Here is a 26,736-nt window from a genome sequence, read left to right as displayed (position 1 = left end):
AGAGACAGAGGAATACAAAAAAGCTGCTATAGACTTGCCTAGGCAATGACTCAAGAACGGCCTTGACGAGGGCCATCTCCTAAGCTACAGTACAGAACAGGGCCCTTTTTAGTGCATACACCACATACGGCATGTAAGGACCTTCCCAACAAGACAAAGATTTCAAATAAAGTCAACGTGTTTAGACCAAGTTGGTATCCTTTTACAGTTTCCTTGAACAATATCAGCTAGGTTAGGAAATGTCACTAATTATCTCTCTAACTGCATTGGGAAGCCTAAACCTAAGTCTGAGAAACAAGATCATCAGACATGGTTTTCCTCAACAGTCTGACTTTAATTTGTTATAAAGCAGGATGACTCATCATAACAAATCAGGAGGTAACCCTTATCAAGAGCTTGCCTTTGAGAACTGCTAGAGGGAAAGAAATACGGAACAGTATTAGTGGAGCAGAAAAGGAAGGAAAAGGAGTAGAAAGAATTAGAGAACTGATGGAAGACTGAATGAGCAGCAAAAAGAACAAGGAACATTCAGAAATAATGGAAATGGGTGCAAGATTAGGAAGACTAAAGTTTAGGTTTAGCAAGCAAGAAAAAGGGAAAGACGAGAGAACCAGCTCTGGATTCTGAAAGGGTTTTTGTTCCTGTTTTTTGAAAAGGCAAAGATCAGATACGAGTGTTAAGGGAACAGAACTGAGAGTAACAGTAGAAACAATCTGCCTCTCAGCCAGCCTGCACTGCACAGCTGCTACTGGCCACGTGAAGCAAGACTGTGAATCAGAAGAACATGAAATGATGTGACATTTGACGCCTGGCAAGTTGTAAGGAAGAATCCTAAAGGCCCAATATATTCATCACCTATTCATGATATGCTGCCTACTGAAAACCATTCATAACTTGGAAGTTTCAGCATGAGTTTCAGGTGTACTGGGATTTACTGCAACTTAACTAGCAGTCGTCATGCTGAGCCTCTGCTGAGGAAAAGGAAAAGGTAAGACTAGGAGATTTCATTTCAGAATATTTTAGCACTGTGCCATGCTAGCCAGTTAGCCGAGATGACACTATCATTAAACATGGGTGGTAAATATTTAAATTATTATTTATAAACGATACTCAGAATGAAACATTCCTGCCTACTTGCAGAACGTAGTTTAGGATACAAAGATGACTGACGCATAGCTCCCACCAATTTTTATTCCTGTAGATAGCTTTAAACATGGGAGAAATTCCATGGATCTTGAGAGAACCACTGGATCCCCCAGATTATAAAAGTTAAGGAAAATATACAGGAAATGGAAACAGTCACAGGATTGAAATCTGCAAACTTTTACTTTATAATTTTATTTTAAAGGTATTTGTATTTACAATGTATATTTCAGTATTTCTGCAGCTCCATGGCTACCCTTGCTGTGTTGCAACTTTGATTCATTGTTAGGTTGATGCACATGTATTAGTACTGCAGATGAAAGCAGAATTTCTGGGTTTTTTTCCTGTCCAACTGGGATTTTTTTCCTGACATTTCAATGTCTTTCTTTCTTGTTAGGTAGTTGTTCACATACTTTTCTCTGTATGCAAAGAAACTGCTCTGAAGTCTCTGAGCCTTGTGCAAATATAGGGGCCTACTCATAGAAAGCAGTATGCAGAATGAAGAATGTAAGGCGTATGAACTCCTTCATTCTTTTGTCAGTAAACCACTGAATTAGCTCTTATCAGATAACTGAAATTACCTGTTTCTGCACTGCCAGGCCCTGACATTGCAGATCTTTATACTCAATGTCAGCAAGGTGAGCAGACATGTTGTCTTTAGTGGAGTCACATGCTTAAATGTATACAAAATTTGTGTCAGGAATAAAGCTCTCTTTGCAGAAACTCAAGTAGATGATGGAATCAGAAGCTACAGTATGTCTGTCTGCACTGCTGTCTGCGGTGAACTTTCTGGTCATTACATTTTTAATTCAGCTTGGTAAGCAGAGACAGAATTTACCAGTAAGTCTTAGGTATTTGCACTGTTCTGTCTAGAGTGAGTGATGCTGGTACTGCCAGCAGATCAGTAAAGTTTAAGAGACATAAACGCAGAAATAATAGACTTGGTATTCCTTTTGTCTACTGCTTTTGTCTTCTTGTGAGCCTTTGAGTTCGTGCCATCAAGCTTATCTTTAAATTATACAGGCCGGAGTCTTAAAAGCAGACAACAGGGAACTTTGGGTAATCAGATTTTGAGCTTTAAGGAATCCACTGAAGGCTAAAAAAAAAAAAAAAAAAAAAGAGCAAGAGTTTGCAATAATCCATCATATAGTAATAGAAAACTGCCAAGGGTAACAGCACTTACCCAGTCCTTTTCATTAATTTTTTTTTAGGTTCTGAACAAAGATTGATTATTGTTTCATGTAACAACTCTCTTTCCAGCACAAAGATTGAAGGTCTTCCTCTCTTCGTCAGCTGAGAACATTGCTGTTAGGTTACGCTGTGATACCTCTAAAAGCTAAGTTGCCACTACAGGTTAACAGGCCAACAAATATGGTCCATTTCTTTACCCGCTTTCTCTTCCTGCTTTGCACTTGTAGCAGGATTCATTGCTTCACCAAGATGCTACAATTGCTAAACCAGCAGAAAACTATTCCTTTTTTTTTTCAGCAGGTGATTTTTTTCTGTTGGACCAATGAGTTGAATTTTGCTGAGCAGCTTTGCACAAGTACCAGCACATCTTGTGCAAGCATACAGGTAGAGGGGACTGGGGGCTGAAGCTGTGTGGCAGCTGGGAACAACTGTCTTGACTTGAGCTGTAACTTCTGGCTTCTCTGGTTGCATAAAATTTTGCAGGAACTAAAGCTGATCATACTGGGGGCCTCCTCCCCCTGCAGCACCAGCTGTGCCTTCCTCTCCCCCTTTGTGAGCTTGTGTCAGTGTTTGTGCAGTGAGCCAAGTAAGTCAGGCAACTAGTACAGCTTAAACTTACACAGAGCAATGAAAATAATGTTAGCTTTCAGCCAGACCAGCACCTTTAGCCAGCTGACTGCCCTGCTGCAGAACTAATGTTACTGAAACCAAGGCAAGTGGAATATGTAACTGACGGAAAGCAGGAGGAAAGGAGCAGATCACGGCAGCCTGGAATCAGGCTAAACTGCCATACAGGCAGATCTTCAGTGCTGTCTTACTCCTTTGGATGCTAGGGAACAGGGCAAGAAAAACAGAAACTATTTCAGTTGTAGGCTTTTTGTATTTCTTTCTGCAAATGACTTCTGTAAAGCATTCCTAGTTTGTGAACAGAATTTCTTCATACAAGCAACACAGCTGTTTAAAGAGCGTAATTTCTAGTTTTCTTTTATTCCCCCCGCTGTTACGCCTGCTCCTGCTCTCAAAGGTGCTTTTCTTAACTGCAGTTTCATAAAAATTACATGCCAAGCCCCACTTCTGAATCTTAAGCCCTGTGTAGTTAAAATTTCTTAAATCCCAGAAATAATCTATTATACAAACTCTGGGCCAGCTGGCTCTTCTCAGGAGCCTAGGAGGCAGAGGTGGCAGGACAGTATGTTCCACCTCCCCCTGACAAGGCCGCTGCCTTGCGAAAGCCCCTTCACGCCTTCAGTTTGAAACGGGGAGAATTTCCACACCGCGCCAGCCTTCCTGCCGTAGTAGGAATTCTATATATAGAATATATATAACGGCGTCCCTGTGATTGCCTCCTCGGTCTCCATCCCTAATGGCTTTAGTTTCCCGGTCGCTCCCAAGACTTCACAAGCGCATTTTGAGTAACTGAAACCCCGCACCGCACAGCGTGTCTCCCACTCGGCCACCACGGCACGGCCCACAGGGTGAACCGCTGCACACCCCGCGCCCCCCAAAGGGCTGCCCGCCGCCGGGCACAGCGCAAGGCCCCGAATCCCCTTCCCGGCAGCAGCCAGCGGGGCCCGACGCCGGCGTGCCCCGGGAGGAATGACCCGTCCCCGCAGCCGCCCGTGCGGCAGCTGAGGCGGGCAGCAGGGCTGAGGCAGGCGCGGGGGACGCTGAGGGAGGGCATCCTGCTTCCCGGGAGCGGGCAGCGGGGGCGCCGCAGGCTGCCGGCCCTCACGCACCCGCCCGCCTCACGGGCCGGGCCGCGGCGCAGCGCTGAGCCCGCGTAACGGGCGCGCCGGGCACGTGCGGGGCCGGGGGTGGGGTGCGGGGGTGGGGGGAGGCGGGAGGCTCCGCCCACCCCGCGGCAGCCGAGGGGGGCGCATCATGTGAGCGCCGCGCCCGCACATGACGGCGGTCACATGATCGGGAGGCGGGCGCGCGGTGGTCACATGACGTCTCGCTGGTCGCCGGCGTCGCCTGACGTCCCGGGGCAGCCGCGTCCGCCCGGCCCGGCCCGGCCCGGCCTGCGCCCATGGCACCCGCCGCTCCCCGGACGGCGCCTCCGCGGCCCCGCGCCGCCGCGCTCGGCCCGCTCCTCCTCGTCCTCCTGGCGCTGCCCCTGCGGCCGGGGGCAGGCGGCGGGGCCGCCGCGGCCCTCAGCGACTTTTACCGGGACCTGTGCAGGTGGGCGGCGGGGGGCGGCCGGTGGGACGGGGCGGCTGGCGAGGGGGCTCCCGCGGGGAGCGGCTGTAGCCGGCGGAGCGCGGGGGGTGGACGTCTCCCGGCGCCCGTGCTCGCCCCTGCCCTCCGCGGGGCCGCGTGCGAGCGAGCGGGGCGTGCGGGAGCCCAGCCCGGGGGCTCGGCGGGGCGAGCCCGGTGCTCGGGGCGGCCCGAGCGGGGCTGTTGGCCGCTTGGTCCGGCGTGGGTCGGGCCGAGGAGCGCTGCCGCCGGCGGCGGGGCGGGCGGCTGTTCGCGGGCTGAAGAGCGAGCCTGGTCCGCAGCGAGCGCGGCGCGGTGATGGGGGGGCCGTGGGGCTGCGGGAGCCGCTTCAGGGGGCGGCGGGCCGGGGGAGCCGGCGGCGCCCAGCTGCCCCCCCGGGGACCTCGTGGTGTGGGACTCTGTGGGCACAGCAGGTCCGCAGGTGAGAGGCTGCGGAGACTTGCTCTGTCGGAGTCGCCTGTGGTCAGGACTCCTGGGTTGTGCCACTGTGTCTGTTCTAGTGTGGAAACACCCAAAGTGGTTTGGAAGGGGCGTCACTTGGGAGTCGCCTTTTTGGTAAGGATGTCGCCAAATGCCGTTAAGTTACCTACAGGTGAGTTAAGAAGGCTTTGAGAAACGAGAAGTGCTATGTGGAAGTGGCACCATTCTTCATGGTTTGGCACGTTCTTGCTCTGATTCAGCCATGAACTGAGTCTGGCAACAGTGTCTTCCCAGTCTGTGACTTTAGCCAGAGGAGGCGGTACAGGAGTAGCCCCCTCAATCGAGGGCGCTGGGCAGGCACCGATATGACATGGTGGTTGTAGCGCTGAGGGCAGAGGCTGGGTCACTGGAAGGAATGGGCTTTCCTTGTGGTGGAATCTGGGGTATGATCCTCTTAAATAATGAAAAAGGGAAGAAGTAGGTTTGCTTGCAAAATAAACCCCTTAGAGTGGCAAAAATGACCTTGTGAGGTGACCACCCTAATTGTAGAATTGAGCCAGAGATGAGAAACTTGTGTGGCTCCTGGAAAGAATTTAACTCCTCTGACTCTAATGATTTTTTTTTTTTTTTTTTTTTTTTGTAAAAACCCTCCTGCCTTAACTGGTTTGATTGTCAAACAGTTCCCGTTTTGGGAATAGCATTAAATCCCGTCAATGTCTATCTTGGTATTGTTTGCAACTACAGGAGTATTTGGGAGTGCCATCGGGAGACTGTGCAGTCTCCTTTTGGATGCAAATGAATTCAGTTAGTTTTCCTTTATTACCAGCAAGCGAAAAATAATTTGTGAATAGATAGCACAATCAGCAGTTCTCCTTTTAAGATGGTCTGCTTCAAAAACGTGTACTTGCTATTGTGCCATTGTGGGAAAAACTGCTTTGAAGGGATTAGGCCTACTAATCTAAAATGGATAAAGGAAAAAAGGACTTGTAGTCTGACAGGTGGGAAGACCCCAGGGAGATTGGTGATGAAGTGTCATCTCAGGCACAGTTGTGGAAAAGCTACCAAGTGAGGGGTGATGCAGTTAGGTAATTCAGATGCACTGCTAGGTGGTGTCTGAGCCAAATGATACAACATGAGTATGCAGAACAAGTCCCTGACCAACCTATTTTTGCATTGCCTCAAAACAAGGTTTGAATTTCTTTTACAAGTGTTATGAAAGCAGTGTCCTGATTGTGTGGCTGGTGAAGCTGCAGCAGCTTCTGTCTGGTGTAGGAATGTCAAAAGATGGGCAAGGAGGGCAAATGTTGGGCATTAGAAAAGGTGCTGACTCTCCTCTGAAAGACTAGAATGATACCCAGGTTAGGAAAGCTGTCTTGCAGGAAGAGGGAAAGGTGTCAAAACAGTTTTGCGCAAGAACTGCGGCATGGGGCTACTTAAACTTGAGTTAGTGGTTTTCATTGCTTGTTTTGTGTACTGCTGCTGTACATAGTGCTGGTATGCTTGGACAGTCTGGGAGAAGAAGACAAGCTTTTGTTCTCTGAAACTTTTTCTAATGTCATGGATTGTAGTAACTGGTTTTGTCATGCTTTCTTCTTTGTTCCTTTGTACTCCGACAGCTGACTGTGCTGTTGTGTGACTTGCAATTGGAATTCTCTTTTTATCTTTTGTGTAGAGAGGTCTCCAGGATTGCTGCTCCTTGATTGTATGAGCACCTCGGAAAGGATACAGGGAACTGGCTGGATATAGGAAGCTACTAGCCAGTTTGGCCTATTGCCCTGTTTTTCTTTCTTCCCCATACATCTTTCATGTGACAACACAGGAGAAACAAATTCTGGAGTTAATTTTGTGAACTGTTCTTTAACTCAATCTACTTGAAAAACAAAAGAAAGCTAGACAATTTGGCTTCACCTTCCATGTAACATCAGGGAAGTTACTGTAAAACTTTCCTTCCCCTGTGAAAAAATGGCAGGAAATGTTTCAAGTGTGATGGTAGAGCAGCAAATTCCAGCTGCCTCCTCTGCATGCTCTTTTGCCTGATAATCTACCCTGGATGAGAGATGATTTGATGACAGGTAATGTTTTTGCCCCCTTGCAAGGGCAGGAGTTTGTGTATGAGTTCTATAACTTTTGGGCTTGTGAGTGGAAGGAAAACTCTGACTACTGTACATCACATAATTGCTATTATGAAGAATTTCCAACTTTGGTGGTATTAAGTTGACTTTACGTTTAATGTTATAGTTTTTAATAATGCAACTCCTACAGTTGACTGTATGTATGTACAGTTCTATTCATTCAAACACTGTCTCTTCAGCTGTTGTTGTGAAACCACAGTTGTGCTCTTGTGGGCCACTGGAAGCCCTGGCTTTAGTGTTCAGCTTAGCCTCGGTGAAGAAGCACGTGCTGAGTACAGACAGGTGACCTTTAGGTGAACTGCTCAGCTCTATTAAGTGCTTTGACATATTTAACTGGGAGATGTCATAAATAAGTAATTACTGGTCTTATTTGCATACGTGCGTGGTTGCTTCACATGCCTGGGAAGCTGCCATTATAATGGTTTGAATGTGATTTCTCAGCACATGGGCTTCCTTATAGCTCTTGCGCACTTGAACTTCAAAATGCTATCCTTTTTCTTAAGCAGTCTGTAAAATGATGTAGTAGGTGTGGTTTAGTGTAGCATGAAAGACCACATGTCTTTCAGATGGAGAAAGCTGAACAGCTTGTGGTGTAACTGTAAGGCTATTACACATGATGCATATGGAAGAACGCTTGCCTGAAGACATGCAGTGTTAGTGTTGCGTGATGGTTGGAAAAGGTGATGGAGCTAAGTATGAATAGGGGTGCATTAAAAAGCTCTTGAAGCATAGTGATAGCTCTGTACCATGTGCCATTCAAGCTCTCATTTTCTGTAAGGAGAGCTTGCTGTGTCGTAGAAGTTTCTTTACATATTTGTGCTAAAATGTTAGCCACACTTAATAGTTTAATCTCTGCAGTGTTCTGATAGCTGAGGAGTTGCTGGGTGCAAACTTGTGTGGATGAATAATCTCATATGGATTCCAACTCTGTGGTTGTAGGTTGCCTTGTGTCTGTGCCGAGTTGTGTGTGTAACACTCTTTAAGCAAAATGAGCCAGTTCGATGCAGTCCCCAGAGACCAAACTTGTGTTTCTTTGTCGGTACACTTTACAGCTGTTTGGAGCAGAGTGTGCTGCTCTTCCTGGCAGTTATCCCTTGGGTAAGAGCTTGAAAACCAAAAACCTGAATGTGGTTATGAGAATGGGAGCAATAGTCTTTCTGGTGCTCTGTTGCACTTGAAGTGGTTCAGTAGTCCTCAGACCTCAAAGCGGCTCTGGCGTGGGGATGCACGTGCTGTGACAGCCGTTAGCCACCTGCATCTTGTCTGACTTCGGTGCCTGCGCTACTGATTCACAAGGTAAAATATACTTGCTTTTTCCTTTCCTGTGTTATTTTTCTATGAGTTGCTCTTTGCTTTGTTAAAAAAAAATGCAGAGCACTCTTTTGATCTTACGACTTTCTGAAAAGTAGTTTAATTTTCTTTTTCATGCTGTTGCTTCGGTCTCTAAAAAACAAAGTTAGGTAGCTGGAAAGGCTGACCTGCAGGCAAGGTTATTCCCTGTCACTCGTTGGGACCTTGCTTGCACAACTGCTTTCAACAGTGGCCTGGGTTGGCGCTGCCTGCAGCAGTAGATCCTCCCTGCTTGCCTGCCTGCTGCTGGGGCAGGGCCAGCAACCGCTGCGAGCCAGACTAGGAGCTGGCCAGGCGCAGTCCCCTCTCCACACACATGCGCATGCACCTGTTGTTTTTGCCGAGTTAATTTTGAGAGAGGGCAATCCCTGTGTCCAGCTTGTGTCGGGCACTGGGGCCAGCAGCAGGAAGGGGAGGGGAGAGGAGGAGAGCCTTGCCCTCGGGGGATTTATGTGGGTGTATGTTTCAGGCGTTTAACTGTGGGATAGTCCACGGTTGGGTTTATCTGGAAACAGGGGTCATGTTGTGAGTTCAGTAAAAATAACTGTTTGACTGTTTTGATCAAGGCAGATGCTATGTTTGAGCTCAGATCTTGAACTGCAACAGAAGTGGCTGCTTGAATGGGGTCGTCTGCGAGGCAGCAGCTGTATTGAGCTCCCTGGATAGAGTGTGCATCACATCCCACCCCGTGACCAAGGCTCCTGCTTTTTAAAGCTGCTGGTATAACAGCTCCCTAAACTAGTTCAACTACATTGAATCTGGTATGGCTTAAGCCCTTCAGACAAGATAATTTTGGCTGGCCCTGGTGAGGGGATAATTACATGAGGCATCACTGCTGGTGGAGGTGAGTGCTGAGCAGCTGGAGGAAGCCAGTCTGCGTGGTGATGCCATAGTCAGGATGGGTGATGCCATTGCCAACAGACAATTTCTATTATGGGATGCAGTGGAGAGGTCAGCTTTTATCTTATTGGAAAGTGGAGCACAAGCAACTTGAAACTATTCCCAGGCACTGATTTAATGCCAAAAGTCTTACTTGTGAGAGAAACAATTCTTGCTTTTACTGTGAAATTGTATTTTGCATGTCTCTGAGAACAGATGCTTAAGGCTGCATCCAGCCTGCTGTTACTCCCTGCCTGCTCCTCCCACCCATTAGGAAGAAGAAAAAAAGTCCTGTGAACTTCCTTGAAAGTAATACTACTCTGAAACTGCATTAGATTTTCATTTTTGGGTGCCACCGAAGTTGTGGTTTGGAACATGATTAAATGTGGGATTTCTTATTTCCTTTCTGTGGACTGTTTTGAAGGACACCCCAGCCTTCCCTGTCCAGCAGCCTGTGAAAGGGCAGAGAGAAGGGCTGGCTCCAGTGACTGCTTTGCTTCGGTTCTGTAAGCTGCTAATCTTGTTTGTCTTTTCTGGTGTGTGGGTGAACTGACTTGAAGATGTTGATTTCCTCTGGTTCATAACATGGAAAGCAAACCCCTTAATCTCTCGGAGAGTGATAATTCCGGTGTGTGAAGGACTTGGATTCTCATTCAGTTCACAGACAGATTTTAACTTGCAAGTTCTCAAAAAAAGGATAAACAAACAAAACCTGTGCTGAAGAACACTGGCTTGATCAAAAATTTTGTACCTTAGTATTGAATGTTACCTTTTTGTTTTTCAAAACCAGTCAAAAAAGAGAGTACTGGAACCCTTGAGATTTTTCCTTGAAATGCTAACTTTCTGGGCCTTCGTTGTGAAGAAATTGTGTTTTGATTGAAATGCATTTTCTTCTGGAGGTAAAACTGGCTTTAGTTTTAATACCTTGAAGCTAGAGTCAGGTTCTTCTCTTTTTTTTTTTTTTTTGTCTTGTCAGGCTTTTCTCCTGTAGCTGAACTTTGGTTATTCTGTACTGTGGTTTAATTCTCATCATCATCCTGCATTGGGATTGTCTTTATCCACTTTAGAAATACAATAAAATAGCTCAGAGAACTAATCAGTATGATTGTAAAATGTCAGTTCTACCTGCTTATGAGGAAAGAATAACGTCAAGTGTTTGCCTAGGATTGAGACATAGTCCTTGAATCTGATGAAAAAATAATTCTGTCGGTGTTTTGGGTATGACTCAGTACCTGGTAAGTTATTTTTTGAGGCTGATATTATTATATTTGAGCCTTTATATCCTAATATAATTAGGATGTAAAGATTTCCTTTTTTTTTTTTTGTTTACAGAGAGAACTCTCTCATAGTTGTCCCTAACTTGTTCCAGCCATTAACAGACTGAAATTAATATGTCTGCTCTAGTACAGGGAAGCTAAGAACCCTGTAGCCAGTAATTAAATGGGGAAATATGTGGTATCTTAATGCTGGCTTTGATTAGCGATGGGATGCACTGGATTTGAGTAGAGTTCTCAGAGGATTCAAAATCTAGGGTAAAGTAGCTGAACTGCTGTTGCCCCTTCCTCACCCAAAAACTGGGCTGCAGAGTGGAACAGGAATGGATTTTCCTCCTGGTGGGGGTCTGGGGTATGATAACATCAAGTGGTACAGCACCTGTGAGTTGGGAATTAAGGCAAACAAACCTGGTGGGTGAAGCTACTGGTCAACTTCTAATTTCTTGAGAGCTGAGAGGGGGTAGCTGATCTCCCTCAGTGCATATAGTACTCATCTGTAGATTAAGAAACATACTTCTGTGGGTCAGATGTATTAAACCCTGTGTAAATAATAGGAATACCTTCGAAGTCACTGTGCCATCCTCAGTTTTCTGCTGTGCTATCTCTGTATTAAATCCTACTAAAGTTTCCACTTGGGATAGAAGGGAAGCTGGGTAATATCTTCTGTTGCAAAAATCAGTACTGTCCAGAGGATGCAGGCTGCTGCCAGCTCCAGAAGAGGTGGAGCTGAGCCAAGCTGACAGCACATGTTTACTGAGCCATGCCTTTTTAACAGAGCTTGGCCAGAGCGCCGTGCCAGTAAGCCAGGCTGTCTAAACAGCTCCTGACTCCCAGCTAGCTGACCTGGGTGCTGCCGTGTCATGTGGCTGACCACATCTCTCTGCAGTCTGAGTGCCTGCTATGAGGGAGGCAAATCCTTGCTCTGCCACTGAACTACGCTGCGTTTAACTTTTTTTTTTTTCTTCTGTTACTCTCATTTATTCCCCGTTTTGATTAACCAGAGCTTCAAGTTCATTTATCAGTTTTTAGACAACTAACTTTCTGAAATGCCTGTAGCTGGCTAGTGTGAACTTCCACAGTCTCTTGCGGATAGCTCTGCTTGCTTTCCAGCTTCTGACACACCTTTGAGAAACTGTCTTTTCAATATTCAGCTAGATATATGTAAAATGCATAGAGATGCAGCTAGGCCCTTATAAGCATTATTAGCATTTTGCAGTCTGAATGGTGCGAGAATCTCACCCCCAGTTTTGACCCTGGTTAGGTGGCTCTGCTGCTTGCATGCAGGATGAGACTGGCTGTTCTGTGCCACTCAGGCTTAGCACTTCTGCCACTGTCACTGGGTATTGCTGAAGTGCAGTAGTGTGCAGCCTGCCAAAGATGTTTGAGAAGTTTTGTCATCACGCTCCCAAGGAAAAAGGTTTACTGCCTGTGATATTCCCAGTCAGAGTGGCTTTCACAGAGGTTTGATGGGAAAGAATGGGTGGTTGGATGTTCAAGAAAGAGGAAAATGGACTTGATATACCCTCCTCTGTGATTAAATCTGTTTTGTTCTTGGCTGTGACAAAATAGCAATTATTTCTGGTATTTATGCATGTAGAACACAAATGTGAAACTCGAGTTAGTTGTGCTCTTAGCTTTATGACTTGGTTATTTCAGGGCCTAGTGTCTAGAGGACTGCAGTGCAGGCTATGAATACCAGCTGACAGATTTTTTTTTTTTCTCTTTTCAGTTATACATGGGAAGCAATTGATACAGACAAGCATGTGCTTTATAAAATAAACTTCTGTTATGGTGTTGAAGAGTGTGGAAGATCAAGTGCAGTCTGTGCAATTGACATCAATAAGAATACCTCTCTGTCTGTAGGTAAGTCAACAAGTGTCTTTCCTCGAAAGTAGTTCATGGTCACATTAATGGATAGTCTTATAACTATTGCAAACTTTGACATGTTAGGAAAGAATTTTTTTTTTCAGAACAGTGTTAAAACTCTTCTGTTGTAGGTTTACTGGAGGGATTTGGGAAAACATGAACTGATTGCAGATAATCACATCACAGGACAGTTAAACTTATGGTCTAGGTAACTAATCTAGTGTGAAACTATGCAAGGCTGTCTCAGGTAGAGATAAGTGCATCTACCTGTGACAGGATATGCACTGTGCACAGCCTTGTTTGGAGCTCGATACTGAACACAGGATAAAGCTTGAGCTATAGCTCTAAACTATGCTACAGTGTAGCCTGATGTAACATCATCTTTTTCTTTGGAGTCAGGTTACTTTATGTAATGCAGTCTTGGAGTATTGCTAAGAAAGGAAGACAATTACATGCAGTTCTTTGTTTTCAGTTACACTTGTAAAATCTGGTGGCTGCTTCAGTAGTTCAGATGTCCTTGGTATTCTGAGAAGGGGTAGACTTCAGTATGCTGATCTAAATATGAAACTGGCATATTCCTATACACATGCTTGCACGTGATTTCATCAGTTAGAAGCACCTTGTGCTCTGAACAGTATTTGTGTGCTTATTTTAATGGATGCTTGTCACTTGCAAGGTTGCTTCTGTGCTTCAGCTGATGAAACAATAATATATAAATACTGATGAAGAGGTTTTCTGATAGTTGACTGTTACTTCTCATAAAATAAAGCAATAGCTTTCTGAAAAGTAATCTCTCTTCACACTGTCTCTTAGTATCTGTAGATCTGAAGTCTGAATTTAACGTGCTAGCCAATCTTGCCTTCCATTGGCACACAACTCTTATGAGAAGCTATGAGTCTTCAGTAAAAGTGTTTTAGCTTGAACTGCTGGAAGATGGTGAGGAGAAAAATGATTCTCATCTGTAGGCAGTTGCACAGCAGCTAGTCAGCCTCCATTCTCCCTGCCCTTGTGCACTAACTGTAGAGTTACTTTGGTTTCAGGCTGTGTCAATCAGTGTTTTACAGACAAACTGCTAGTGTTGTGACCTAGGCTTATAAAATCACTGGGTGCATGAATAAAAGTGTATTTCAGTTTGTGGCTGCATGTGTGGTGGGGGGTGTGTGTGTGTGTGTGTCTTTTTTTATGTAGGGCATTATATCCAAGCTCCAGAGTCTTCTGGGTTGACTGATTAAATTTCATTGGAGTTCAAACTGCAATTGCATGTAGTAGTATCTTCTACTCTGAGGAGCATGACATCTCAGACCACTTGATGCTGTTAAATGTTTTTCATTCCTAAAATGTACAGCAAGAATTTTGTTTCCTGCTGATGTGAGTCTCAAGTCATATGCAGTTGAGGCTTCAGTTGTCTGTGGATTAGAAAAGGAATGGGCACCTGAGCATTTGTTTTAACATGCTCTTTTTGAGGGAGGCTGGAATGTGGCAAGTTGAGTGAGCTTGAGGAAACCTGTTCTCCCTAAGGAAGTGTGAGACCCAGAGGCTTGTGTAGGTTTTGTTCCATGCTTCTTGTGGAAACAAGGGAGAATGGAGCTAGGTAATGACTATGAGCAGTATCAAATATACCGCTGTGTGCAAACCTTGAGTGTCTCATTGCCTGACTGCTACTGGCTGGAAGATTTTGCAACAGTCAGAACTTGGTCTTGCAGAGGCTGTTGGAACTGACTCCCAAGGGTTAAGCCACAAATCCTGTTCAATTAAGTTGTCTTTTAACCACCCTGCAATAAAATAAAGAAATCGGAGCAGTGCAGTTAACATCGACATTGAATTTTGCTTTGTTTTATTGGACAAATTGTCACAGGTTTTGTTCTTGTTCATGGTTAGTCTGAGACTTAAGTGATGCCTGCCATGCTTCATTGTACTGCCTGTAGTTGCACTGGAGCTTCAGCGCCATCACATGGAGCTGGCGTCATGCTAATGGATTATCAAGCTTCTTGTGTCAAAAAAAACCCCAACCCCAAACAAACCACTCTTAACGAGAAAAGAAGACTCTTTGATCCAGGTCTAGGCAGGTGTCAACTCCCAGTGTAGATTCTAGTTACCTAAAATTGCTAAGCTGCATACTGGCCTTCAAGCAGTCCAGCTGATGTGAGATTGCTTACATGCCACAGCTGAGTGCAGCTGAAGGGCTTTGATTTGGGGGAAGAAGAAGGTCAATTTGTTAGCTGATTATAACTTTGCTAAGTTATAAGCTTTCTTCAGATTCGGGCTCAATCAGATCTCCTCTTCATTCCTCCAGAAAAAAATTGTCATTGCAAACAATAATACTGTTTTTAAACATTGGCTATGAAAGGGGTGACAGCTGTGGGGCTGGTTCTGTTTGTTGCTCCCAGCTTTGATAGGTGATAAGGCCCCATGCTCTGACAGTAGTTGGCCTTTATCCAAAGGAAGCCTTGTGGCTAACATAAACAGTGTGTCAGTGTGACATGCCAGGGTTGGTATTGAGACCCCAAAGGCCTCTCCTAGAAAAAGCTTTTCAGCTTTATTAATTGACCATAGATGTTTTCAAGGTGTAGGAAAATGCTTAGTTCTTGAATGTCAGTGAGGGTGGAAATGATGTGGCCCTTATTTAACTTAGTGTGACACCTAGTGACTCGTGTGCCATTTAGCTGGACTACTACTAAAATTAAAAGTGGAAATATTACTGTAACTTTTTATTAACCTGAGTGGTGAAATGCAGACTTTGTCCAGCTGCAGTAGAAGGACTGGTCATGAAATGACAGCTACCACCTAAATGACCCTTTCTTCTTGGATGTCTTCCATGGTTGCCTTTCTCCTTCCAAACAGCTGAACAGATGAAGGAGTCAATGAGCAAAAGGTGTTGTGGACAGTATCTTTGATACTGATTTAGCACAACTGTGTAATAAGAAGCTGTACTAGCTGATTTGTAGTGTGCTACTTTGTGGAAGAGCACATATCTAAAGTCATGAAAACATGAGTGATCACTGAAGAGGGAGCTTGATGTTAAGTTAAAGGTGGTTGCAGAACTGGTGCTCTGGAAGGAAGCTTGTTGGAAGCTGATGATGTGAAGGGATGGTTCATGAGATTACTTGCTCTGTGAGCAGGGATGGGACAAGTCATGTGCCACTGAAGAGATTCTTGCTAAAACTTCTAGCAAGTTCCCAAACTAGTTCTAAGCATGCAAGGGGTAAGAGAGCATGCATATTGGCCTGTAGTAAACAAGATGTACTGGTTTAACTTGATTTTTTTTTTTTGGATATCACTTTAACAGAGGAAGTAGATTCACAAGTGCCTTTAGTGCGGTGTAGTGTGTTCTTAGGGCTGAGAGAAAGCTAATGTTTACAGAGCACTAAGTTAAGTCCTCAGATGGTGCTGCCATAAGTTCTCTGCTAAGTTAGGGCTTATAACTGTATGCATTTATAACTGGAGAGTTTTTAATCGTGTGTGCATATTGTTACTATACACAGCTCTTGACTAGAAAGTTGTGTTGGCTTCCTTCTGCTAATCTAGGGAAGGAAAGAGGATGCTTTGCCAGCATCTTCTAAGCAATGAAGTGCTAAGTAGCACTCTTTCTCTCAAAGTAGCTCTTAGGTTTAAGAGAGCTGCGTGGCACCTTTACCAGTATCAGTGCTGAAAGTCTTAAAATGTGAACACAGCTTTTTGATACCAGGAGTGTTAGGAAATATAAATGGCAGAAACCACTGACAGCCTCTAGGTGCCTGGAAGGTGACACTGAACTGCAGCAGTGGTAGCATGCTTCCCTGTTGCAGGTTCTCAGCCTGGCACATATCCTGTGCACAGGTGTGTATCTGCAGCGTTAATCTATGGTGCCATTCTTCTGTGCTGACACGTCTCCGCCCTTACCTTCCCTTGAGAAGGCAGAGGATTATTGAATGGTCTGTAATACTTGTTGCCCTGGTTTTACTGGGGATGCTGTGAATGGCTGCTTAGGTATGAGAATTTTAACATGCATTCCTATAGTGCAGTTAGTGTGAGCATATGCAGCATGAATAGAAGAGCCCTGAGCTACTGAGGGGATGCTACGTGGGTTAGCATCAAGTTTCCATTCTGACTGCCACTGTTTCAGCTTTACCTGCACGTTCGGTGGCTATAGTTGTTTCTGTCTGCTGTTCAACAGAATATTTGAGGTTCTTGTACCCTCTTCCTGCCCAGTTTGCTTACTTCTACTCCTTTTGCTTTCAAGACTATATTACTTGGGTGTAGCGTAGTTTTGCTTGCCTTGAGTGAGGAGATAACAGGCTGGGCAAAGTTCCAACAAGTGTGTTTTTAAGATGAAACAAGATTTGGCCTATGTGCAAAGCAGCTATCTGCAATGGTTACAGATTTGACTTCCTTTTTCCCTAGTGTATATGTCAACAAAAATGAAAAGGGGGAAGCTGATCAATACTTGCATTTTATAGCAGTCCCTATAGTTCAATACCAACTCTTTGCAGAATTAAAATCTACCTATTAAAAATGGGCAGGCTGGAGTCAGCATGCTGGATCTAAAAGGATTTTGTGTCTAATGTGAACTAGAATAGGTTTGAGCAGGAGTGTTTCAGTGGCCTGAGCTGGTGCTCATCATGACTTGAAATGTGCTCCACCTTTCCCCTTCGTGTCAGGTGCTGGGGAGGAGAGGGATGTGCAGCAATGCAGCACTGACCCCAGCCTTCACGCAGCACATGAGCTGTGCTAAAGGGGACTGGAGATGCAGGGAGATGTGCGCTGAGGCAAGTGGGTCTGCGTTAGGTTTGTCTGCAGGCAGCACCAGTACAGTGACTGTGCCCAGGCACCAGTGGGTTCTTCATTAAGTAGACTTGCAGTCAGCGGTGTGTGCATGCAGCCCAGAAAGCCAGCTGTGTCCTGGGCCACAGCAAAAGCAGTGTGGCCAGCAGGTCAAGGGAAGTGATTCTGCCCCTCTGTTCTGCTCTGCAACCCCACCTGGAGTACTGCATCCAGCTCTGGAGCCCCCAGCATAGGAAAGACATGGATCTGTTGGAACAGGTCCAGAGAACGGCCGTGAAGATGATCAGAGGGTTGGAACATTCCTCCTATGAGGACAGGCTGAGAGAGTTGTGGCTGTTTAGCTTAGGAGAAGAAAGGCTCCAGGGAGATCTTATAATGGCCTTTCAAGACTTCAAGGGGATTATAAGAAAGATGAGGAACAGATTTTTTTTTTTTAATTTTTTTAGCAGGACCTGTAGCGACAGGACAAGGAATAATGGTTTTAAACTAAAGGAGGGTAGATTTGGACTAGATGTAAGGAATTTTTTTGTTATGATGAGGGTGGTGAAACATTGGAACAGATTGCCCAGGGAGATTTTAGATGCCCCATCCCTGGAAGTGTTCAAAGCCAGGCTGAACGGGGCTCTGAGCAACCTGGTTTCATTGAAGATGGCCCTGTTCATTGCAGAGGGGTTGAACTAGATGACTTTTGAAAGTCCCTTCCAAGCTAAACCATTCTTTGATAGATTCTCCCTCATAATTGTGCTGACGCTGTTTGTATAAATGGTATAAAGGCTGAGAAGCTGATAAACAGAAGCCAGTGGGAAGAAAGTGTGAATTACGGTACTTGAAACTTGGTAACAGTTTTCTGACAGTCTTTTAGCCCTTGTTCCTAAGGCAGTGATTACTTTGTAGTGGCAGCTGCTGTTGGCCTTCTTAACATTCAAAGTGTTTGCTAAAAACCTTTGAGAAAGAAGTGTGATTAGAGATGTCAAACACTATCTTAACTTGGATCTAGTCTTCCAAATAGCAAGAACCACAAGGAAGGTCTTCAGTTGTACTCTGTTCAGAGACTGTCTTCAAGTGGGCTGGTATGTCTTGTGCTGCTCAGTGCTTGAAATCGGAGCCTGTCTGTTGAGCTTGTGTGGAAGTGCTATATTATAATCACATCTTTTTTTCTTTTTTTTTTTTTTTAATTCTCTAAATCCTAGGTGACTTAAACTTACAAAAAGTTTCTAAAACTCTTTTGGAACTCAACACTACTTATAACTGCTTCCAGCAAGGCAGCCATCACAAAATTCAAAGCAGCATTAACTTCCTGTGTGGGAAAACACTGGTAAGTGTAAACCATGTGTTCTTACCTTCAATGGAAATGGCATGTTCTTCTAATTTGCTTTTTAAGGAGACTTGGTGTACTTATGGATGTATCGATTACTGAGCTTCATAGCTTAAGGAAGAGCCAGTTATGTTTGAATACCAAGTTAAAGTCATGATCTACTGTGGCTTTCCAAATTTTGTCCCAGTAGAAAATAATTGCAGATCTGCAGCTTAGCTCTGGTCATGGGCTCTCCTGGGTCTTTAATGTTTTTACAGGGATTGCACTGTAGTATTTTTAATAGTGTAACGTGGAGGAGTGAGTCAACAATGAGAGCTATTGTTTAAATGTTGGCTGTGTCCAAGCTGTGGACCTGGTGTGGCAGTTTAATAGAACAGCACTGAAGAAAATAATTGACCTCTATCATGGGTCAGCAGAGCTGACAACAGTAAGCATTAGGTTTTGTCTGCACATTGTTGAACCGACAGTGCTTATGTGTCTAGCTGGGCTTCTGGAGAAATTGTGAGAATCTGCTTAAAATGTGCATGGAGATCCCCCAAAAATTCCTAGGGGCGTGTGTATATGCAGTTCTCTTCCATGTGCTTTTGGAGTTATACCTTCCCCACACTTAACTGATAGCACAGCTTGGTGTTCTCTACAGACTGTAATCAGTTTACATATTTATATATTGGAGGTAAGTACTTACTAGTGCTGATGTTGGCACTGATGATGCTGTTGCACACGCCCTCTTGGAAGTCCAGCTGATTTAAACAAAGTGCCAGGGCAGCAGAGATTTAAATGCTTTCTGTTCTGTTTTGGCAGATGACTCCTTAAGTTAAAAATTATTGCTCAGCTCCAGCTATAACACCGATCATAACAATCTTCAAACTTCTAGTTAGTGTAGTTCTAACACCCATCCTTCATGTGACCTAGTAAAAGAATTTTGTAATAGTGTCTGGAACAACTTGTTTCTAACGCTTCTATGGTGGGCTTAAACAGGGAGGAAAGCACTTCAGCATATTTAAAGTGATTCTAGCTGAGGTAATGGAGGGAGAATGGAAAAATCTGATTGTCTTTCTCTGAGCAGAGACATTCAGTTGAGCATCCAGCCCTGAACCATGGTAAAATCCCCATCTTGAAAGACATACAAATGTGTATAACATAAGCCTATAAAAAGAAGTAGCTGAGGTCAGAGGCATTCCTTCTGTGTAGCACAAGATTGCTAATCAGTCCTTTGTAGGGTGAAAGACAGGGAACTGATAAACCATGCATTGTCTTGCTGTTCACCTATTTATACACATTTGAGTTGATGTTTTTCTTTTTAGTAACTAGATGGCAGTCCTGGGCTAACAGTTGGACTTGATCTCAAAGGTCTTTTCCAACCTAAATGATTCTATACCTCTGTGACTGGTGCTTCTGCCAATATCAATTGGCATAGTGAGCGCCTCTAAAGGATGTACTACAACTACTGCATATTAGGATTGGCAGATGTTAATTTGACAACTGGTGCATATGCAGACTGAGAAGGATTTGGCACCCTGCATCTTCCAGAGTTTACCAACAAAGCTGTTGAATGACAAACTTGCTGTTAACAAGTGCTATTGAGAAACTATTCCCTTGTTCTGTGACATGCTGTATCCTGTTTTTCTTAATCTCTTGAATGAACTTCTTTCTGTCTACAGATGTAAAATAAAACTGAAGTCTGTTTTTCAAAGAACTATTTTTTTCCCCTTTTAAATAGGGAACCCCTGAATTTGTAACGGCAACAGAGTGTGTGCATTATTTTGAATGGAGGACCTTTGTGGCTTGCAAGAAAAACTCATTTAAACCTGTGAAAGAGGTAATCTATGTACTATCCGTGCAGAGCTTTTCACACATCTAGCAATTTTATTCATAACAACCTGCTCCCACCTCAAAATGAATGCCGCCAACATCCATAAACTTAACTTTTTCATAGACATACAAAGCATCTGTTGAAGTTGGTGGAGCTGAGAATTTTAAAAACTCTTTAACCTTTCTTGCGATCTGTATGGTTATTTATAGGAAAACTCTTCTAAAAGCTGGAGCACACAGTCTTAACTTTGGATGCCTAATTTTAGTCAGTGTGTCTAGCTTTAAGTATTTGAGCTTCTAGAAGTAAAAACCTTTTCCACATAATTAACTTGGCTTTATAGATGCCTGTTCGTAACTTCTCCCTACTTGTGTGGCATGGATTGCATGTAATTTTTTTGTTGCTGTTCTAGGTCCCTTGCTATGTGTTTGATGAAGACTTGAAGAAACATGACTTGAATCCTCTCATCCAAGTTTCAGGACACTATTTGGTGGATGATTCTGATGATGATTCCTTGTTCATAAACATCTGCAGGGACTTAGGTGTGAACACTTGTTTGTGGCACCTGTCAGTATATGAGTTTCTAGTAGTGTGGTACTTTTCCAGTGCCTCAGTTGAGGTTGTTCTATGACCAAAGATCAGGATTTTGGGACTTGCACTATTATTTCAAGCTGCCTTTAATGATTTGAAGGCTGCTTTCTGTGAAGCCAAGCCTTTCTGTCCAACTATTGAGGTGTTTAGAGATACACCCCTTCTGGAATGGCAAGTATTATTAGAAAAGTTGACTTAAACTGGACTGAGTGGAAGAGCTCATCTTGTGTTGTAGCTGCTTCTGGTTGCTGCCAAATAGGACCAGGATGGTTCATAGCACTTCATACGCTCTAATTTATTACTTTGGGCTTCAGTTCAGATCGTTGCTTAGTTCCAAGTGAATGTCATGAGGTACATCTGAAATAGTGTTTCTAGGTGCTTGGTTAAGTAATGGTGCACTGCTAGCACTTTGTGTCATTTGGGAGCTATATATGTAAGGAATTAAACCAGCAAAATCACTCATCTGAAACTTGCTGAAAAGGCTAGTTTAGATGTATACTCCCACTGTGGTTTTTACTCTGCAGTTAAACATATGTTTTGTGCCCCTGTTAAGGGTTTAATACTTACTAGTTTTAATGCCAGGTCTGTTCTTTTAAAAATCCTGCTAGTCTGAAACTTTTTGTTGACAGCTCTGAATAAGGCGGTTTGTAAGAAACAAAGGAGGGGAAAAAACTTCCCTATAATCGGGGTTACCCATTACTCGGTATCGTTTTGATGATATGGAAAAAAAATCCCAAACAAACAACTTGCCACACTTCTAGAAGTTCTCAAAGCCCTAAGCATCCAACAGCTGTACTAGCAACTGGTAACTAGCTGCAGCTACTTTGTCGGGGGGTGTGAATTTGCTGTCCAGAAGCAGAGCAGCATTATGTATCACAAAGGTTTCAGGTTTTCACTTGTCAGTTTCACATTTTAATGTAACCAGTTTTAAATGTATTTTTAGAAGAGGGTAGAGCAATGAATGGTAAGTAAGCCCACAGATAAAATGGCAAGATACTTCAGGCAGTGCAGGGCTTAGACGCTGAGTCCTATATTCTATCTTTTGTATTCTATAACAGGAAATTCGGGTGGAGAGACCAGAAGCTGCCCTGCTGGCAGTGCTGCTTGCTTGTTACGTGAAGGTCAGGCGTATGATGTTGGCCGTCCACAGGAGCAGCTGAAACTTCATGACAAAGACAGGTATGTAATTATTGTGGTCATACTTATGTGAACGCTTCTCAGTCATCTGGGCTGAAAGAAGCAGTCAGTACCAAATAAATCTTCTAAAACTTAACATCAGTACCACTTCAAATTTGAAGCATTGGCAGAAAAAATTTCTTCACATACTGGTGTGGCAGAGTCTTTCAGGCGTCCTGTTGTACTGTTTATAGAATTGCAAAAACTCTCAGAAGTGAGAGATGATTGCTGCTTTCTGCCCACAAGCAGAAGAGTAAGATTTGACCCCATCTGCCTCTTGGCTGAGGGCCCACAGGGTAAATGCTCTTGGCACTCTGTGGGTTTACGCACTGTATTTGGCTCACTGCCAGAAGTACTTTAAAAGTTGAGAATAGGGCCAGATGTTGCCCTTCTGGTTTTTTGCGTTAATGAATTTTTAGTAGAAAAATAGATAAACAGTGCAAGACTTACTGTTCCTGGTGGTGGCAGAGATGGAACTAGAAGAAACTGTTTCCTTGATGCTGCCTCTCTTCTGCTTGCTGCCTTTTATGTTGGAAGTGTAGCTTGAAAGAGAAGAAAAACCCCAAACAAATGAAAAAAAAATGCACAAAAAACCACCCAAACAATTCAGTATGGCTCAGGGGACTTACTTAACATGCTGATCTTTCTGAGCTTCAGGTCATCTGAGCCTGCTTACCATGTCTGTAGGGTCAATAGTACCCTGTTGACTTCGCAGTACTCTTTATCTCAGATGCAAGCTGAAAAAACCAAGCAGAATAAACCAGTTTAATAACAGGGAGGCCAAAGGTTCTGGCCTGTCAGTGATAAGGTTGAAGGCTGGGTTTTTTTTAATTTACAAGGGAAGTTTAGTTCTTCACTGAAGGACTTTTATCCCAGCATGAAACAAGTGGTGAGGTGTTTTGTACCAAGGCAGAACCTTACATCTGAGGAAGCATGTTCTCACACTGAAGTGCAACTAGTACTCTATAAAAAGTGCTTGGCAAGAAAGTTGTATCTTACTACTGCTAGGGTTGAAGAGCTCTTCATTGCTCGATGAAAATTCATTGTTATGTGTTCAGTCAGACTACAGTGGCCTGAGAAGGGAGTAAGTCAGTTGTATACCTGTGTCCTCAGGTGTAGAGAGGCCAGTTAGAGGTGTGACTAAACTGAAGCCAGACTGTCACCCCTTTGTGAGCTGTTAGCTTTTGCCTGTTAGACTGCATAGGACAGTAATGCTTAGTTGGGAAGCCAGATGAGGGAACCAGGCAATCCACCCAAGTCATGTTGCCATTTATCTCTCCCTGTCAGGTAGTTGCCATGTTTCATTCTCCTGCCTGCCGCCTCTGATCTGTCCCAGTTGCCTTGCTCCTGTTCAATTTGCTAATGAGATAATCTTGCTCTTAATCCTGGGGGCAGAATGGGAAGAGATTATACATACAGAGGTGGTGAGGTATAGGAATGCAGTTAAACGTGAGTGGTTATTACTTAAAAAAGATGCAAGAGTGTTTATTGCATCTGCTTTCCAGCTGTTTGAGAGCAAAGCTGAGAATGTTCTTATGACTGCCAGCCAACTTTTTTCTACAATACTGGTTACAGGGTATTCAGCATAGTCTTAACTGGGTTGCAAGAGGATGCTGTATTAAGTGATTTTGCTGGGTCTGTTTTAATCTTTATTACGGTTAACTGTAAGATTAGAAGAATTTAAGGCCTCCATGGAAGCTGCTTTTAAGAGCAGGGCTACTTTGGTATATTCTGTGTGGGTGTCTAGCAAAGAGTAGATGTTCTTTCAAGAATATCCTTCTTCTGTACAGTGCTCAGTGTCTTAATTGAATTTTTGGTTTGCTGTTTTCTGTTTCTAGGCTGGTACTGAGTTATGAGAGAACATATAGTGATGAAGAAAAGCCAGACTTCTGCCTAGGCCATAACCCAGCAGTGACGATCACTTTTGTTTGTCCATCAAAGAGGGGAGAAGAGGTAACTTTGCTGCTTCAGTTTGTGTTAAATGGTTGGTCTCTAACTTTTGTGTGCAGCATTTTTCATTTTTATTCAGGGCTGAAGAGAAACAGAAATCCTCTTGGTTCTCAGCTTGTGAAGTGTGAGATCCTAAATATACTCTTCAAAAAGTCCTATAGAACTTAAGAGATAAACAGGAACTTGAATAAAATTTCCCCAGGGGTGTGTTTTTTCATGTCTTGGTGAATTTGGTTGTCCTTTTCTGGGTTCAAAGCTTTCCTCTGAGAATACGACTGATTTAGTGTAGTGTTATCCTTGGCACAGGGCTTTGCTTGCTAATGACCATTCTTCCATCATCAGTCTGGCTGGGCATGCTTATAGTTGCTAACTTGTTTCTTTACTAACCTGGCCTTCCTCAGGAAAAAGAAAATAATAGCTAGCAAGGGCTGTTGCATGGTAAGTGTCACTTCTTACTAAGCAGGCTTCTGAACTACTTTCAAGGTAAAATCTTTAGTATTAGGCAGCAACTCAGGTTTTGCAGGACACAAGTTTTAGCCTAGCTTCAGTGCAGTATGATGATTGCTTTGATGTGATGCTGGGTAATCTCAGCAACCCACACTCTTTGAATTGGGCCAAAGCAGCTATTGCTAGTGCTCTGTAACTTTAAACTGTAGTGCTTCTGGTTGCAGGTTAGCGAAGGGGGAGCTCTTGTCTGACTAATTTTTGGTTTAATGTTTTTTCCCTCATCTGACCTAGAAAGGTACCCGAAATCACCCTCATTGCTGCAGAAAAAAGCCATAGACCTTTCTCCTACTGTCACTTTGTAATACCTTGCTGCAGCTACGCACCCTTGTAGTATGAGTAGTATTGCTAGTGTTACTTGTGCCTGTAATTTATCTGATACTTACCCATGTATCTGCCTGTTTTGTTGGATGGCAGAAATACAGATCTATGAAACAAAGTGGGTTTCTAAAGGTTTTGCTTTAAAGTGAGGAAAAGCAAGACTACCTCTTCTCCGAGAAGTGCAAAAATATTTCACTACAGAAACAACATCTGACAGAAGTGTTGGCTAAAGAATTCTCAAATGTCTTTCAGTCTTGATTTGGACTGAGGGAATCAAAGTTGCTAAAACACCAGTGTCTAAAAGGCTGCTTTACCTTCAGAGAACACTTGATCTCTGCTCCCCTCTTCGAGGACTCCTCTGAGGCAAAATCAATCCAAGCTGTACTTAGCAATTTGGGCTCACATATCTTTGCTTTTGTCAACGTGTTAAGGAAAAGTGCTTTTTAAAGCACTGTTACTTCTGCTGTCCTGCTAATGCCTGGTACCTTATCGCTCCTTAGAAATCTAATAGTTTGATGCATCATTATTAGGAGCTGTTTTATTTCTTCTTGACACCTGTTTCTGAGAGGCTAGGGACAATGTTTCCACCTCTTAAGCAATTTACAGGTGATGCTAGTCATTACTGATCCTAAAGGAATTGCTTTAAGAATTATATTTCAAATAACTCTCTACTTGCAATTTAAATTCTGTTTGCTTCTATATCAGAGTGCAGGTCCCAAACTCACAGCTAAAACAAATTGCCGGTATGAAATTGAATGGGTTACTGAGTATGCCTGTCACAGGGATTACCTGGAGAGTAAAAGCTGTCTTCTGACTAATGAGCAACATGATATCTCTATTGATTTAAGTCCACTTACTCAGCTTGCAGGTAAGCTTACTATTTTTCATTTGTTTGTGATGTTACTAGCCAGTTTTCCAGTTCCATGTTCAGAGACAGGAAAAATGTCCTCTGTAGATTTTTGGGTTTTTACATCTGTTTTGCTCTGTGTTAGAAAACTTTTTCTTTTATTATTCATTCAGATTATGTCACACCATATCTAGCCAAAGATGATAAAGAGGAATATTACTATTACTTGAACATATGTGGGAAAACCACTGCAGGTAACTGCAGGGACAGCACGGGATATACTTCAGCTTGCCAAGTAAAATCTTCAAATAACCAGCAAAAAGTGGCAGGACGATTTGAGAACCAAACCCTAAGGTGTGTAAAGGCTCTTTAGCTATGGTAACTGATCTGACTGATCTTTGTTTCCTACTTCGATGCCCTTATTTGTCATGTAAGCAATATTTGATATAAAATTTTTTTTTAGCATGCATATATGTATATGCAAGCGTGTGTGTGTGTGTATATATATATATGCAAGCATATATATAGCAAGTATTTTCACTAAGTTTTTTATGTATAGACTTCTAACGGTATACCAAGCTGGCATTAGCAAATGCAGGAGCAGATGAGGTTGGTAGAGGCCATTGCCTAGGCAGGGGAGAGGCTTTCAACCAGCTTTGGTATCAGAATTGCAGATTGTGCTGTGCTGCTTCTTGCTGTCCTTGAGTTTTACATGCTAATTGGCATCAGGATCAGATGTTTTAGAAGCTGTCTTCAGCATCTCACCTTCCTTTGCAAGAGCTTGTATTAATCGTATCTAAGACTACTGAGGTCCAGGATTTTGTGGTTGATTTTTTTTTTTTTTTTAATTGAGAACTTCAGGGTTCTCAAGTGGCATATGGGATAATAGTTTGCATGAAATTGCAAAGCAGTGATTATTCACCTAGATATGACCTTCTGTTCTGTTTGTAAGCACATGACAGACTTGTTGGAGTGTTTTTCCAGGAAGT

The 26,736-nt window shown here is 43.5% G+C and overlaps 1 protein-coding gene across 1 annotated transcript in view; it reads left to right on the top strand.

The window, feature by feature from the left end:
• The first annotated feature begins 4,286 nt into the window (after window positions 1-4,286).
• The window catches only part of IGF2R (insulin like growth factor 2 receptor), a 60,908-nt gene continuing 38,458 nt past the window's right edge, over window positions 4,287-26,736 (top strand). The window contains exons 1-9 of the mRNA XM_056342556.1: window positions 4,287-4,515; window positions 12,336-12,469; window positions 18,424-18,548; window positions 20,269-20,367; window positions 20,771-20,900; window positions 22,008-22,128; window positions 23,964-24,078; window positions 25,606-25,768; window positions 25,921-26,101. Of these exons, the coding sequence (XP_056198531.1) occupies window positions 4,364-4,515; window positions 12,336-12,469; window positions 18,424-18,548; window positions 20,269-20,367; window positions 20,771-20,900; window positions 22,008-22,128; window positions 23,964-24,078; window positions 25,606-25,768; window positions 25,921-26,101 (1,220 nt within the window). The 5' untranslated portion in view covers window positions 4,287-4,363. The remainder of the gene's footprint in view (window positions 4,516-12,335; window positions 12,470-18,423; window positions 18,549-20,268; window positions 20,368-20,770; window positions 20,901-22,007; window positions 22,129-23,963; window positions 24,079-25,605; window positions 25,769-25,920; window positions 26,102-26,736) is intronic.

This window comes from Falco biarmicus, chromosome 6 (assembly GCF_023638135.1).
Source record: "Falco biarmicus isolate bFalBia1 chromosome 6, bFalBia1.pri, whole genome shotgun sequence".
Taxonomy (NCBI): domain Eukaryota; kingdom Metazoa; phylum Chordata; class Aves; order Falconiformes; family Falconidae; genus Falco; species Falco biarmicus.
This window is presented reverse-complemented; position numbering and strand designations above follow the sequence as displayed.